The sequence below is a fragment of the Coturnix japonica genome, chromosome 18 (assembly GCF_001577835.2).
Source record: "Coturnix japonica isolate 7356 chromosome 18, Coturnix japonica 2.1, whole genome shotgun sequence".
NCBI classification, from domain to species: domain Eukaryota; kingdom Metazoa; phylum Chordata; class Aves; order Galliformes; family Phasianidae; genus Coturnix; species Coturnix japonica.
The window spans coordinates 5,006,344-5,022,728 of NC_029533.1; the positions used below are offsets into that span (position 1 = coordinate 5,006,344).

At 51.6% G+C, this 16,385-nt stretch overlaps 2 protein-coding genes across 7 annotated transcripts in view; both read left to right on the forward strand.

Moving 5' to 3' along the window:
• Positions 1–10,176, forward strand: part of RPTOR (regulatory associated protein of MTOR complex 1) — a 113,313-nt gene extending 103,137 nt beyond the window's left edge. For all 6 annotated transcript variants that reach the window (XM_015880020.2, XM_015880022.2, XM_015880023.2 and 3 more), the window contains 6 exons: positions 2,524–2,630; positions 3,874–4,001; positions 4,090–4,176; positions 6,648–6,764; positions 6,913–7,042; positions 8,041–10,176. In XM_015880020.2, the coding sequence (XP_015735506.1) occupies positions 2,524–2,630; positions 3,874–4,001; positions 4,090–4,176; positions 6,648–6,764; positions 6,913–7,042; positions 8,041–8,109 (638 nt within the window). In that variant the 3' untranslated portion in view covers positions 8,110–10,176. The remainder of the gene's footprint in view (positions 1–2,523; positions 2,631–3,873; positions 4,002–4,089; positions 4,177–6,647; positions 6,765–6,912; positions 7,043–8,040) is intronic.
• Positions 10,177–10,584: 408 nt separating this feature from the next.
• Positions 10,585–16,053, forward strand: CHMP6 (charged multivesicular body protein 6). The gene is made up of 8 exons (XM_015880122.1): positions 10,585–10,721; positions 10,807–10,916; positions 11,481–11,568; positions 12,072–12,158; positions 12,267–12,332; positions 12,568–12,648; positions 13,047–13,101; positions 13,740–16,053. The coding sequence occupies exons 1-8, from the start codon at positions 10,659–10,661 to the stop codon at positions 13,790–13,792; spliced, it is 603 nt and encodes a 200-aa protein (XP_015735608.1). The 5' UTR covers positions 10,585–10,658; the 3' UTR covers positions 13,793–16,053.
• Positions 16,054–16,385: the final 332 nt, after the last annotated feature.

Here is a 16,385-nt window from a genome sequence, read left to right on the forward strand (position 1 = left end):
TGCAGGCATCCGAGCAGCGTAAGGAAAGGCCAGCAACTCTCTTGTTGGAGCAGTGCTGCTAATGCCAAACAACTGCACTGCATCCCTGCAACTGTGAGCAGATACCTGGGAATCCATACAAAATATTCACTAGCACTTTCTGGGTGGGTATTCTAGTGAAAAAATCAGCAAAAGGATCTCTTCTCGCCTGCTAAGGAAGTCTTAATAGCACATGAGGTTCACCATTTGCTTGGCAGCAGAATGCACCACTATTTCATCACAAAAGCACCAAAAATCCCTTCATATTGCCCAGTCTTCTGCAGGGGGGTTTTACTGAATGGAAGCTAAGGGGCTGTCTCTTCATTCATGCCAAGCTCTGCACAAATGGCTGCACTGCAGATCTCTGGTACGTTGGAGAAAGACCAATGGTTTAATGATGGCGCAGGTCACATCAGGCCACCAAGTGCAGCAGTAGAATCCCTCACGTCTGTGTGAGCTGCATGCCGTGTGGCTGTGACCTCTGCCTGGCTGCATTGCCTCCATCCCCAGGGCTCCCCCCGGGTGGTACAGGGAGATGTGTTAACAAGGAGATGTATGTCCAACCTGCATGCACCCCCATCCATCTCTGCCTCACGGGAGCTGTTGGCCCCAGTAGGTAAACAGCCGTCATCTGTCGTACCTCAAGCAAATTTCTACTTACGCCAAGCAAGAAAGAAGAAGCACATGCTTGCCAGCTCCCTGCTTCCTTCCTGCTCTCCTGGGGCTTCCCTAACAAAGTGAAGGACGTCAGTACCTGCGCTGCAGAAATATGGGGCCGTGCCCTCTGGGGCTGTGCTCTGCTTTGAGTCACGCTGGTGCTTCTGTGCTCTGTAACCCTGCAGGTGGGAGAGGGAGAAGAAAAGGCAGCCTGGGGGCATCCAGGGGCAGTTTGTGCCCCAGGGGGGCTGCAGCCTGCAAGTGGTCCAAGGTTTAGTATCACACCGAGGTTGTGCTGTAGAGCAGGGGGTGGAGAGGGGAGGTAAAGTGAGCCCACACCTCCCTGAGTCTGGGGGTAAATCCCATAGGAGCAAGTGTGGGAAGAACACCTGAATTCTGGTTACAGAAATAACATAATTGGAGACATTGCAGCTCCAGGGGGTTGTGTGCATTTCCAGCATCTCAGGTCCTGCTCTCCCTTGCTGTGCATAGTCCTTGGCATCAGCAGAGTGACACTGACTGAAGGGAGCTGTGGGAATCAATGGGGTGAGGTCACACAGCCCTCACACTGCCTCGTGGAGGGGAAGGCAGCGCTGTTCCATGGGGTCTGTGGTCAGAAATCATCCATCATAGTGCAAGGTGTTACTGTCCGTGGGCTGTGCAGGTATTGATGATGCCCAGTGCAGGCTGCCCACATACAGCCGTGATAAAAATAAGCACAGACAGCAGAAGGCAGCTGTTTTTCAACATAGCTGTTATCTATTGAAATTTATACAGGGAATGGTCCCCGTGAGACCCATATCTGATGCACGGGGTTGGAGTCCTGGGGGAGCAGCCATAGGAAGTTACAGCCTGGATAGCGGCCGCTGATGTGCTGCTTTGTGCATCATCTCCCATCACGCAGCACTGCAAGCACTTGTGCTAAACGGCTCAGGAACACCAACAGCCACCTCGTTTATTTCCTTTCCCCCTGCACTGTGGATGATTTATCACTCGTTACCTGGGAGCCTATCGTCCCTTACAGAATAAACCTTCATCTTAGCTAACAATGCAGTCGGGGAACTGCATTGCTGGGTGCTGCAGGGTCTCTGCTCTGTGTGCAGGATGAGCTCAGGTGCAGGATGCATTTCCTTCCTCCTTAGTGAGGCTGAAGCATCCTGCAGCCACCAGCCAGTGCTCAGCAGGTGAGTCCTCTGTTCATTAAAGAGGAAATTATAATTAGCAGTAATCTGTTTTCCCCTCATCCTGAAATACTACGATGTAACACATAGACGTGAGCCAGCTCTCTGCCATTCCCCCCGTGACACCATTTGCCCTTTTATGGGGATAGATGGGCTCTTTCTGTTTCGTTTCTCTCACTCCCTTCAGCCGCAGTGTCAGAAGTCGCCCTCCCGCGTCACTCGCAGCCAAACACCCACGCGGTGTCACAAAAGGTTTTTCTCCCCGCGGCCGCATTTAAGCCGCTGTTTCGCGCGCCCGCCGCACCCGGCCCTTCTACTCGGCTCCCGAGCGCCCCCTGCAGGCGGCTGCTGGTCCAGGCTGTCAGTGTTTCTAACCCCAATTGAGTGTTTTTAATGTATAAATCACCCCCTTAACCACAAACCTGTATTAAAATATAGACCCTACACCCAGGCTTTCCTAAGCATTCCCTCCAGCCAAGAGGTGGAGGCCATGAGCTGGACTCAAATCCAGCTTGGATCCCATTTGGAGGCTGTGTGTGTTTGCAGTTGACCATTCATTGCCTGTAGCAATGGTAGATTCCATGGCCTTGTGTTACAGACAGTGGCTGTAAATAGTGCAGATCTACCTGTGCTGTAACTTCCACACCCTGCCTGTGTTATCTCCTAGGAGCAGGAATGGTGGTGGACTGGGAACAAGAAACCGGGCTGCTCATGACCTCAGGAGACGTGAGGATAATCCGCATCTGGGACACGGACAGGGAGATGAAAGTGCAGGTAAGATCCATGCACGGCCCTGCAGGAACACGGTGCTGCTGCACACAGGAGAGCTGCTGGGCTGTGCGAGCAGTGAGCACACAGCTCTGCATCTGCAGCAGGTTGTTGTGCTGCAGAGAACAGGAGGATAATCAACACTGTGATGCTTTAACCCTGCAAAGCAGCACAATTAAACCTACGTTAATCTTAGTTACTTTCACATGTTATTATTTTTTTGCTATGTAAATTAGGGAGCGTCAAAATTCAGGGGGTGAAAAGCTTTGAAATGCTGAGGATGAGGGATTGTGCTGCAAGTGCCTAAAGAAAGAGTTTCTTTTTTAATTACCAAGAGTGGTGGTGTTGAAATTGAACTGGTTGGAACTTCCTGACTCAGTAACACTGGAAAACTGAGATTCAGCACAAAGAGCAACGAGCTTTGTAAGCTGAGCTAACAAAGGTGCTTCCTGTGCTTTGAACTGCAAGAAGTGCACCTCTGGAAGCACTTTGGATGGAGCTGAAGAAGCAAGTACCTCATTTTCACTTCTGCTGCTTGTTCCTGCTTCAAAGCCTTGCTCTGCTTTCAGGCAGTTAACATGGCTGGCTCAAACAGCCCTGGAGTTGGGTGCTCCAGCCAGCAGCTCCTTCACTCAGCTGTGAATGGCGGGTGGGAAAGGTGAATATGTGCGAGAGCAAAAATAGGACTGAAGTGTGAAATTAGCTAATGCAGCCCTAACGTGCCTCCTGATTGTTAGCCTACTTTTGCAGCATTACTTGTTGTAACTGAAAATGTTCTTCTTCGTACCAACCATAGGCATGATTCCGAGCAATTCTTTTGCTCATGGCAAGCAGAAAGGGGGAAGAAAACAGCATCAGAGTGAGAGCGCACCACGTGCTCCCAGCACAGCTCCTTGTGTGCTCCAGTTTTCCTCTTTCATGTCATTTCTTTTGGTACACACAGTGTCTGCCATCTAAAGAGATCACCTGGGTTGCTTCTCACTGCTGGACGGCACTGTCATATGCAGCAGTGACCATCATCTCCAAGGCCACTACTCCCATTTCTGGTCTATCCAGAGAGTCTGGAAGGCTGCAGCAACGCAGTGCCACGGTTTAACCATGGTTTGGTTTTGGTCTGATGTACAGAATGGGGAAAGGAAGAGGAGGGCAGGGATGTGTCTGGTTTAGCAGCCTGCCCCTTGTGCCTCCTGTTGTGGGCTGCAGGCACAAAGACACACCTCGGTGTCAGCTTTATGTGCTCTCTCTGCAGGACATCCCCACCGGGGCAGACAGTTGTGTGACCAGCCTGTCGTGTGACTCCCATCGGTCCCTGATTGTGGCAGGGCTGGGTGACGGCTCCATCCGTGTGTTCGACCGGAGGATGGCTCTGAGCGAATGGTAAACCCTATGCTGCCCTGCTGTGTGGGACCCTCACCTTTCCCCCTCCATGCCTTCACCACCTCTCCCCTCTCTGCTTATTCCTCAGCCGTGTCATGACCTACAGAGAGCACACAGCCTGGGTGGTGAAGGCGTACCTGCAGAAGCATCCTGAAGGCAACATCATGAGCGTCAGGTAGAAGAGATTTCACTGTTGGAGCTGTTTTCTCATCAGCGCTGCTTGCTTTGCTGTTTAAAACCCGCCTCTGGTATTTCAGGAGCTCAAAGTGTAAAGAGTTTGACAGTTGCTTCAGTAATTAACTCCTGCTGCAGACTTGATGGCAAGAAGGCAAAAAGAAAACGTAGAGCTTTCTTTGGAAGCCTGTTAGTGAGGTCTGAGAGTAAACAAGAAAGTAGCTGTGCTGAAATCACTATCACGAGGCGTGTGAGGGAGGCATCGAGTGAACCAGAAACCCGAGCTAGATATAGCATCTCTTATGTTGTTGTTCTTTATTGCCAGCCTCTTTGTGGGGTCATTTGAGACGGAACGCGAGAAGGAAGGAGGTTTATGTTGCATCTGTTGGGCATATTGCTGTGCAGGATTACTTTGCTATCTAGCAATTTTCTACACATAAATCCATTTCTGCAGCCTGGTAAATACTGCATAGAGAGCAGCGTATACTTATTTGGCCATTAAAGAACAGCAGAATATAATTTATTGTCACGCCGCCGCTGTTTGCACATAGAGAGGCTCTTTTTTTTTCCCCCTCTTGGTTACAAAATGCAAACAAACCCATTTTCTATAGTGCAGAACGTTCCCGAAGCGGGGGATGGGTCAGCAAAAAGTTATTAAGATTTTCAGAAGGGGACTTAAGTGACGCGGCTGCCAGATTTGTCAGGCTCACATATGAGAGTTTTTAATCTTCCTTTCTATAATCTCTTTCAACAATCCCAGGGCTCAGGCCTTCATACTTGGCCAGCCTGTGTCTGAAGGCTCATTTTTCCCCCTCCTTTCCATTTTCCTATGAGAAAATGATGCTGTTTCTCAGGATTTAAAGGGTATGAGAAGGTGGTGTGCCTCAGCAGACAGGTCTGAAGGAACTCTGGTTCTTATGACAAACCCCATCACTCTCAGTTTCTCCCACTTTACCTTCTCATTCATCTGACAGCGAGATCTGTGGAGGGGGAACAACTGTTTACATGGGTGGATAGTGATGGGACAAGGGGGTTCTAGTTTAGATATCAGAAGGAAGTTTTTCACCCAGAGGGTGGTGACGCACTGGAACAGGTTGCCCAAGGAGGCTGTGGATGCCCCATCCCTGCAGGCATTCAAGGCCAGGCTGGATGTGGCTCAGGGCAGCCTGGGCTGCTGGTTGGTGACCCTGCACATATCAGGGGGTTGAAACAAGATGATTATTGTGGTCCTTTTCAACCCAGGCCATTCTATGGTTCTGTGATCCAAGGAAAACAAACTGTATGTCACAGAAGGTTCTGGTATAACTATTTCCTAAAAAACACTGTGAGGTGTTGTCTTGCTTATGGAATAATTCCCTGAATAACAGAGAAACTTTTCATCTGGACCAGATGAAAATTTAAATTAAAATTTAATTATGTGACAGCTGGAGTTGCAGCTTCTTATGATGGTATAAGTAATCCTACATAGCAGCTTTTGATGGGTGTTAGGTATTCTGGAGGTAAGCAAACAGGAGCCAATGTACTTCTTAATGTTTTCTCAGCTGTTCTGAACTCTGCAGGGGGATTCGCAGCTTTACGTGGCCATCAGGGACTTGAGAGGGGGGGAAAGAAAAGGCACCTTAAATGTTGTGGTGTCAGAACCCTTCCGTGTGCTGCCAGGGGAGTAAGGTCAGATGAGGTGACGCTGCCTTTAGTTTCCATGAGAGATCTCTGTGTGCCTGTCCCTGCACACTCTGTTCTAAAGAGCACAGAGGAGCAGATGAGTCTTCACAAAATCAGGCCTATAGGAGACATGTCCATTTCTAACAGATAGGATTCTACTCCATTATTTTAGTTATAGTTAGGTTAGTTTAGTTGAGTTTATTAGCATCACTTAACAACAAGTCATTTGTGTTGGAAAAGTGCTTGATTTACCAGACACGGCATCTTGTTGCTGCTGCTGTTGCTTTCTTCATCCTTTCCTCTCTCATGAAGCCACAAATGGGGCTGGCACAGCCTGGATGTTGAGCAGTGTTTGTTGTGTGGGGTCTGCAGGGCTCTCTGCACAGTGGGGATGTGCTCCTGTATGCAAACATTTGGTGTAATGGATTGATCCCATCAGGTTACAGTTTTCTAATACAGTTTTCTACTGCAAAAAGGAGAAGGAATTTGGTTCTGACATGTAGCTTAGTGCATTGGAGACGACATAACAGTAAAGGCAATGGTACTCAGGGATGGGCTGTAAGCAATAGAAGTACTAACGGATCGCTCCCGGGGGCAGAGCTGTTTGCACAGCACTTAGTGCTTTGTGGATGGCACCAAATATCAACGACATCAGTGGAAATTCAGCTGCAGTGGCAGAGGAGGCAGTGGTGCGTGTCTTCTGTCTCTTAACCTTCAGCTGGGGATGGTCAGCTCGCAGACAGGCTCTGCTTGAGGGCTGCAGGACCTGGCTGGGTGCAGCCTGACGTTGTGGATCTCCTGTGTTGGCAGTGTGAATGGAGACGTGCGCTTCTTCGACCCCCGGATGCCAGAGTCCATGAAGGTCCTCCAGATAGTCAAAGGGCTGACAGCCCTCGACATTCACCCGCAGGCCAACCTCTTTGCATGGTAAGTTCTTGTTTTGCCTCTTGCATCCCTGGAGTGAAAAGAGAGGACGAGCAGCTCAGCTCTCCACAGCTGAAAAAGGGGCTGGAGGTGAAATATTGGTGTTAGCAAACTGCTGTCAATAACACCATCTTCTCTTGGATCCTTTCAGTGGCTCAATGAATCAGTTCACTGCAATCTACAACGGAAACGGGGAGCTGATCAACAATATCAAATACTACGATGGTTTTATGGGACAAAGAGTTGGAGCCATCAGCTGCCTGGCGTTCCATCCTCACTGGGTCTGTATTCTCTCCTTGGATTTTGGAATCTGCGTTTCTCAGTTAAAGCTGACATTAGGAAAGGGAAAAGCATAGAGAACCCCCCACACACCCCAACACAGAGCAAGGCTGTCCCAATCTCTTTGAGCCCCTCGGCCCAGATCCTTCCATGCTCTTCCTCCATCCCATCCCACACAACTGTCCAAAGGCCCCAGCAGTGCTGCTGCTTTATGACCTACAGAGCAGACCAGCACACAGCTCCCAGCTGCTGAACCCTTTTGACCTGTGGTTCATCTTGCTGTGCTGTCCCCATCACTCTGGGTCTGCAGCCCAGGGTGGCTCTTTGGTTTTCACCACTGAAATCCTTCATGGTGCATATGCCTTGAGCTGCCTGCAGAGGGGCAGCCTCTCACTTCCAAGCACTCTGTGCTTATTTATTCTGTGCTTCCTCTATTGCAGACAGCAGGTTTGCCCGGGTATCTCTGGGGCTGCTTTTACACTGTCACTTACATAAGGCTGTAGGAAGACCTAATGCTGTGCAGCAGAAAAACAAAGCAATCAGGGATCTGCAAAAGCTGAAGGCATACGTAGACTGTCCTGCAGCTGGAGGAGAAGTAGCTGAACATTTATATTGCTCCTGAAATCAGCAAACTCACCCAGCCCAGGTCTCTTAGCAGGGATTATTCCCAGCCCTTTTGGCACAGGGACTGTTAATTTTCAGTCCAGGCAGCCCGTTCTTAACGAACAGATTTGCAGCCATTTCAAAGAATGATGTTACAGGTTGGCAATGAATAGTCACCGTAATTTCTCCCTCTGGTTGGAATGGGCACAATAACTCGCTGGGACAACGTAGGTGCTGGCAGGAGTGTCGTCAGAGCTGCGTTGTCAGATGCACTTCAAAGCTTTCCAGCATCTGGGCATTCCTGCTGCAAATGTCACCCATAACCATAACCCTGCGATGTTCCTCTCATTACCCCACACCAGCTTTACATTTAACCCCCCCTTTGCCCTTTCCACAGCCTCACCTGGCAGTCGGGAGCAACGACTACTACATCTCTGTGTACTCGGTGGAGAAGAGGATCAGATAACGGCTCGTGGCAGCGCAGTCCCAGCAGGCAGCGCCTGCAATGTACATAGCGAGATTATCGACTTGAATGTTTCGTGTTGGCTGCTGCTGCTGCACCCCGTCACTTGAACGTTTGGGTTCTGACTTGGCTACTGATGAATTGGGCGAGGGGAAGAGAGACAATCTCCTGCTATTCCCATGACTTCTTTTTGGTTTTTCTTCTTTCATCTGTATCCTCTCTCAGAGCTGCAGAAAAAGGAAGACTTTATTTTGGTTTCCGGTGGTTGGCTTCTCTGTTAGAAACACAGCTCTGGATGAGGCGGTGCCCTCGGAGAAGGCTCTTGGTTTTGATCTTTGCTTCCTCGTTTTGCTGGAGCATCGTTCAGGACTGACATCAGGACTTGCTGTGAGTCCCTGCTGACAGAGGGACCCCTCCAGTGCCACTGCCCTGTGCCAAACAGCCGTCCCTCAGCCAGCACTGGGCTGCCTGTCTATGGAGCTACACGGCTCCTGCACTGCCTGATGTGGGCAGGGGATGCAGGGAAGCATCTCCACTGTGCGACCCTTGTTCTCATGTGGTTTCCCCTCCTTTGGAAGAGACAGAAGACCACGAGACAGAGAGGGAAGGCAGAGATCCTGAGGAATGAGACATGGGGAGAAGAGAGGAGCAGGGCAGGATGCCACCATGCAGTGAGGCTGCACATACAGGACGAGAGGGAAGAAAGCATCTCTGTCAACCCAGCCCGTCTGGAGCACATCACTCAAGTAACCACTTGCCACCCGAGCACACGGTGCAGCCTGGGGTCCTCAGTCACTGCTCTGCAGTCCTCATCCCTTTGCCCACAGTGAACTCTTCAAACACGTTGGCAGAACCTCTGCCCAGCAGAGCCGACAGGAGCCGAGCTCAAAGCACAGGCTTTCAGTCCATGTGCTAAAACTCAATGAGGTGTTGGACGTTTGCACATTGGATGCTGTACGTGTGCAGCTACAGACATGGTGCACGCGTGGCTGTGGCTTGGCTGTGTCCCTGCACAACGGGGCACGTAACCACACGTGGTCTGAGCACAAAGGAATCACTAAAGACAGGGAGGACAGCGAGTCTTCCTGCTTGGAGCAAGCAGCTTCTGTCCCAGCTCCGTTATCTGCACCTTCTGAGTCCGTGTAATGAATGTTTCTGTCCCTTGAAGCCCACGATGTGTCTGGAGATCAGCGTGGGGAAGAGCTGTGCGAAGCCAAAGGGCAGATTTCTTTAAGTGCTGCTGAGGTGCCGTTTCCCTGAGCAAGGAACGGGGGGATTTGCACTGTGCAAAAATCACTGTGGCCACAGAGGTTGATTTCCTAAACCCAACACGTTCCCTTCCAGCTGCACCAGTGGGGTCTGCAGGCTCCCAGCAACGAGGTGGACGGTGATGGAGAGGGGAGAAACGTTCCCTTACAGTGTGAATGGCAGCTCCCCCCTCTGCCATGACCCAGCACTGCTCCCCACACACCTGATAATGTCGTTGTTCCTTGTGTTTGGAGGCAGCTGGGTCATAGATCCCCCCTGTGGCTCTGCCTGCCTCACTGCAGGGGGACCCTCCTTGTGCTGATGTTCCTTGAACTGAGTGGGCAAAGCAGCATTGAGGGCTCCGTGCTGACCCCACTAAGGACCCTCTGCAAGGTGACAGCTCAAAGGCTTGAAACGAAAGGAAAAACCACCTCCAAGTCCACCCTTCCAGTTAGCAAACGTCACTGATGATCTAACAGAGCTGCTCCTCTCCGCATAACCCATTAACATACACAGCTTGGAAAGCAAAACAGTAGATTTCGGTGAACTTCTATCAGTGTGTTTGACCTTAAAGGAGCGAGTTGAGTGTCTGGTGACCACCAGGAGGGGGGTGTGTGGGTACCTGGTGTGTGTGTGTGTGTGTGTGTGTGTGTGTGTTCACAGCTGTGCCGCAGGGATTCAATCATGGAGTTTAACTGAAGCTCTGGAGAGCATCCTACCTAAAAGTTCACTTATCTCTATTTATTTTACCAAACGAAACAAAAAAAAAAACAAATTTACAAATATATATATATATATATTAAAAAAAAAAATACAGACAGAGAATGAAACCAACCCACGATTGTCATGTGAGAGTCGAACGATTACAGGCAAATAAATAAATGGTTAATAAAAAAAAGAAATGTAGAAATGGTGAATCTGGGGCTGTGAATTGGGGGGGGGGGGAAGAAATAGGGTGGGATGATGGAGTGCTGTGGGGCTCCTTCCCTGCTCCTTCCCTGCTCCTTCCCTGCACCCCATGGGCTCGTTTCCTATACCCCCCATCCCCACTAACCCGCCCTAACACCCCTTATCCCACTGTTTCCTCCTGTTATAGACCCCCTGCTCTCCCCCTCCCTTAGTCCCTATAGTCGCCCCCCCCCACCTCCCGTTCCCGTCTCACTGTCGCCCCCTGGCGGTCGCTCTGAGCACTGCATGCTGCTCCGCGCTGCGTTGTACCGGACCCAACGCGGCCGCCGTCGGGGGGCGGAGCGGGACGGTGCGGCCGGGGCCGCCCGGGGCCGGGGCAGGAACGACGGAGGGAGATGGGGAACCTGTTCGGGAGGAAGCGGCGGAGCCGCGTCACGGAGCAGGACAAGGCCGTGTTGGTGAGAGCGGGGTTAATATGGCACTGAGATGGGGGGACTCAGCCCTTAACCCGGCCCTGACCCGACCCCACTCTCTTTCACTCAGCAATTGAAGCAGCAGAGGGATAAACTGCGGCAATATCAGAAGCGGATCAGCCTGGGCATGGAGAGGGAGAGGGAGCTGGCCCGGCAGCTGCTGAAGGAGGGCAGGAAGGAGTAAGGGGCGGCCGGGACGGGGGGGAACGGGGCTGGGACCAGGGACCGCTGGGCTTTGTGCCCCTATTGCCCCTCGTGTCCTATATCTCACCCATCAGAGCCCCCTCGTGCCCTATATCTCACCCATCAGAGCCCCCTCGTGCCCTATATCTCACCCATCAGAGCCCCTCGTTGCCCCTATAGTTCACCCATCAGAGCCCCTCGTGCCCTATATTCACCCATCAGAGCCCTCGTGTCCTATATCTCACCCATCAGAGCCCCCTCGTGCCCTATATCTCACCCATCAGAGCCCCCTGTCCTTCACAGTCCGTGCTTCTCCCACTCATGTTGCCCCCATCACAGCACCCCGCACTTGGCCCTATTAAACCTCATTAGGTTCACATGGGTGCACGTTTCAAGCCAGCCCGGGTCCCTCTGGCTGCTGTCCCTTCCATTGTGTCCAATGCTCATGTCCCACTCAGCTCGGTGTCATACACACACTCGATCCCTTTGTGTGTCTCATTGATGGCCCTGTTGAAGAGCTGCTCCTTCCTTCTGTGCTCACCTCCTGTTTTATCCCTTCAGAAAAGCTCTGCTCTTATTGAAGAAGAAGCGTTACCAGGAGCAGCTGCTGGATAAGACAGACAACCAGATCAGCAACCTGGAGCGGATGGTGAGCAAACACTGAGTGCTCCATATGTGGGGCAGAAGCAGCTCTGGAGGGGCTGCTTTGGGGTGTCAGGTCCCATCAGGTCCCAAAGCATCTGAAATTGCCCCCGTGCCGTGACACCTCTATAAGGAATCAAGGTGGGAGTGTGTTGTGGGCTGGTACTGCAGGCTGCGTGTGAAAGGTGTGTTCTGGGAGGTAATAGAACCTTAGTCACAGTGTGGGCAGCTGGAAGAGAAACTTCCTTCAGCTCGTCTCGGTACCTTGGTGTACACATGGATACGTTTATGGCCTAAGCTATGGCCTGAGCTTAGGGTTGAGAAGCAGACAGAAGCCTACACAATGTGGTTTTGGAGCTACATGTGTTAAAGAGCTTTTTAAACTGCTGATACGATTTAAGCCTCTGTTGAGGCTCTTGTCCGCCTTCACCTTTCAGTTCCTCTGGGAATCTTGGGGGTCTGTCAGGGCTGTGACAGCTGTGATGCTTCCCCCCGTCCCTCCTGTTTCAGGTCCAGGATATCGAGTTCACCCAGATTGAAATGAAGGTCATTGAGGGCTTGAAAATAGGCAACGAATGTCTGAACAAAATGCACCAGGTATGTGTGGCCAGGTTGGCCGAGCACAATATTGCCTTGGACTCAATGGGATCCTGGATGTCACCCTGCAGGCCTCACTCACGTGTGGGTTTTGACTCTTCTCCTCAGGTTATGTCAATAGAAGAAGTGGAAAGAATAATAGGTGAAACCCAGGATGCTGTGGAGTACCAGAGGGTACGTGTGGTGTGTGTGAGTAGCTGTGTGTGGTTTCTCTGGGTCAATGTGTGCCCAGCCTCCTTTAAGAGAGGCCGTCGGGCTGGAACTTGAACTCTCATGCAGTTGCCTGTAGAAAGATGAGGTCTGTTGGTTGAGTCCCCCCTTCATGCTGCTTTTGTGTGTCCTGTGTCAGCCACAGAGCTGCTGCTGTGCACTGTTCTGACTGCAATGTGCCTTTTCCTCACTCGTGTAGCAAATAGATGAGATCCTGGCTGGGAGCCTGACTGAGGAAGACGAAGATGCCATTCTAGAGGAATTAAACACTATCACTCAGGTAGGACTAACAACATAATTACTTGCACTCCGTGTTTTTGGGAAGCTGTTGGCAGAGAAGGGATGATCTTATTGCCACTCGTGTTATCAGATCTAAGTTATACCTGTTTGTGCCTAATTCCTGTGGAATGAGAGATGGGGCTCATTGCTTCACACACAGGTTGAAAATGGAATGATTGAAGGGCTGTACTGTGTCTGCTGGCTGTTACGACCAGCTGCTTTCTGTTCTTACTGGGTAGCTGTTCTGCTTTACTAAATGAAGATGCTGAAAGCCGTGGATTGTGCTCAGATGAACAGGAATCAGTGGATATCAGCACTCTCTGTGGTGCGTGAGGTCCATGAGCACCATGTGGGGCCCTGCAGGCTCAGAGCCACGTGTGCTCTTCCTTGTTCTTGCAGGAGCAGTTGGAGCTTCCAGACGTTCCCTCTGAGCCACTCCCGGAGGAGCCCCCAGGTATCTCTGCCTGCTCTATGTGCAATGCTTTGAGACCTCCTCTTTGCTCTAAATGCTGTCCCAGCAAACATAAAGGGCTGTCAGCTGTGTGGTGGAAGCTGGTTTCCCTCCACGGCTCTGACTAACCCTGTATTGCCAAACCTTTACTTTAAGAAGCCCCAGAGTTTCTGCATGGGAGAAATCTGGGACAAGGAGGACGGGGCTTGTTTGGTTCCAGCACTTGTTTACTAAACACGGATCAAATGTCAGCTCAGTGCTGACAGCAGGATGGCCAAACAAAATACAAGCTGCCCTGGCAGCAGGCAGCTGATGGAGCCCCATTTAGACTGGTGCTGTCAGAAGGTGGGGAAGGGGGCAATGCTGCTCTGCTCTCACTCTCCAAGGGATGGATTCTTGTTGTGGGTGTGTGCTGGGCAGGTGGGCAGCTGGGATGGTGCATTCAGAAAGTGCTTCTATTCCTGAAGTGCTGTGGGAAAGAGAGGCACAGTGGATAGGTACAGTTGTTTTGCATGTTTACGAGTTCATCAGGCATTTGATGCTCTATTGGGAAGTGGAACTTGAGTCGTAGCCCATCTGCAGCAGGTGGCTCCGCTCTTTACTTCTGTTCTCACTGTAACAAGTTTCTTTTTCCTTCGCAGAAGCAGCACCCATCAAGAACAGGCCAAAAGCAGAGCTGGTGGCAGCATCTTAACTCCCGTTTCTGGGGGATCCCCCATAACTTTCACCCAGGACAGTTTGCCATCCCAGTATGTGCTGGGAACAAGCAATGCCTCGGCAGCATCCCAGCTGTGCTGGGCAGATTGTGGAGCAGGATTCCCTGTGCAGGGTGGGGAACCTCAGCCGATGGATTATTGCTCTTGTATCAAGATTCTTTTCTAGCGCTTTCTTTTTTTTTTGTAACTTAAATTCTCAACTCACTCAGCTGCGCTGTCTTGGGATTAAATAACAACTCTCAAACTTCCAAAGCCAAACACTTCTCTCTAGGTTTGATTTCAGCTGTAAATCTGCCTTTGCTCTGTCCGGTCCCCTCCATTTAAGGCTCTTCTGCCTGGTGTGGCCATCCCAGGGTTGCTGTGAGCCCTTCTCTGTCTGCTCTGTTCTCATCCCCGCTGCTTTTCCTGCTTTGCTTCTGTTCAGGAAGGGCTGGTGGTGCTGGCACAGGCAGCTGCTCTGTGCTGTGTGCGGGCTGGGTTCTGTTCTGCCAGCTGTGCATAAAGCCAAGCAGTCAGGGTGTTCCTTTGGGCAGGGCGCAGTGTTTGCTTGCCTTTGCCTGCAGCAGCAGCACTCTGAGAGGGGAAAACCTCCGGTGTGAGGTGAGGAGCTGGGCTGTCCCTGGGCATGACTCACAGGCGGTCATTAAGGATTCCCACTCAGCTGCTCCTCCTCCTGATCCGCAGCACTGAGTGCAGGGCTGGACCTGCAGAAATCTGCTGAGCCTTTGAAAACTGCAGCAAGGACTTTGGCTGCGTTGGGAGCCCCAAGTCAGCCCGTGTGGCTCTGCTCCATCAGTCTGCATTCACCTTTGCAGTGCTCAGGTGGGCTGAGATAACTCTGCTTCCAGCTGTCAGCTCCCATTGGTTCCTTATTTCCTGGCAGGGCAGCAGGAAAAGAGAGCTTGGGCTGGGTGAGTTGTGCAGTGATGTGAAGCGTGCAGCTCCTCTGGGCAGCACACAGAGGGATGCTGGCGTGGCCAAGGTGCTGTCAGGGCATTCAGGTGGAGCTGTGCGTGGAAGCCAGCAGAGCTGCCAGCTCACAGATGCTCATAGGAAGCCACAAATGGGTGTTATCACAGTCCTAAAGCCACAACCCTTTAATCCCTATTTGCGAGACAGAGCAGAAGGACCCAGAGTTCCCTCAGAGACCGTTGTTGGGGATATGAGACCCGGTGCTGAGCAATACGGAGTAACCCCAGAGGCTGTGCTGGTGAGTCAGCAGCGTTTTGTATCTTCTCAGTCATGTTTTTTGTTCCGCCTTCATGTGTGACATCCCAGAGCCCGGTGTGAGCATTACAGCCTGCTGCCAGTGTGAGCATTACAGCCTGCTGCCAGTGTGAGCATTACGGCCTGCTGCCAGTGCTCTGCAGCCGCCCTATTTTCGGTTCCTGGGCACTCTCCGTTAATTAATGTTGCATAACGAAGCCGCTGGCTGGCAGGCTGCAGAGCCACGTTTACAAAGCAGGGTAACCTCTGCAAACAAATGGCTTTCTGCATTCAAAGGATGGCTTACAAGTGATCATTGTGCCTATGCCAAGCGCCCATGGGTGCTGGGAGCAGCCATCCCACAGTGGCACCGGGCTGTGTCCTGGGTTATGCTCTGCAATGGTTTTGCTTTCTGCAAGGCTGTTGCTCCCCTCTGTTCCATCCTGGGTGCTTGCAGTGCTCGCTTTTTCCACCAGAGAGAGCCTCGTCTTCGCACTGCTGCCATCAGCCTTGTTGTTCCTTCAGTCTCCTTTACTCCGTTTCCAGCTCCGTGTCTGCTCCTTTAGTTTGACCCTGTTTCATTTGTGATTCATAGGAATGGATGCTGGGCTCTCCCAATACGGTCCTAAAGGGACCTCATGTGGGGCACAGCTCTTGTTGCCAGCGCTCTGAGCAAACCCTGTTCTGCAGGGTGGGCACACATTGCACACCCCCCCAAGTCCTGGCAGCAGGGGATCCCCTTGCAGACCCTCCCTGAGGTCTCAGTGATGCTGGGCTGAGCACTGAGCCCATGCCCTGTGTGCTGCTCGGGTCAGGGCTGTGGTGCAGGGGGGGGTTAATGCAGCTCCCAGCTTTGGGAAAGGCCGAGGTCTGACCTCCCCACAGGAAAGCTGCGAGTAGATTGGCAGCAGCTTCCTCCCTTAATCCCTGTACCAAACAGATTGTACCGTGTCTCCTTGGGAGGAAGCGCCAGGAGTGCTTGTGACCTCTGTGGTGTGCTGTAACAATAAACAGTTTCTAATGGTTTCACCAATTCCTTTTCCAGCCTCGTGTTTTCACAGTAAATGTTTTCCAGGGCTTGGAGTTGCCTTCTCCTTCTCCTTCTCACCCCTGTGCTCTTGGGAGGGACCTGGGCAGGAGCATCCACTGATGTTTTGGAAGCAGCCTGTGAGTTATTTGGGGCTGAGCCCCTCCTGGTGCAGCCAAGCTGTGTGCATCCATAGAGCCGCAGCAGTTTCTATGCCAACGCGGCAGCAGCGCTGTGCTGGGGTTGGTGCTGCACCCCCCCCTTGTGCAAATAGTTCCTAAAGCTGGTGTGGAAATGCAGGTGAGGGGCACAGCGTGATGGATGCTGATGTGCAATGT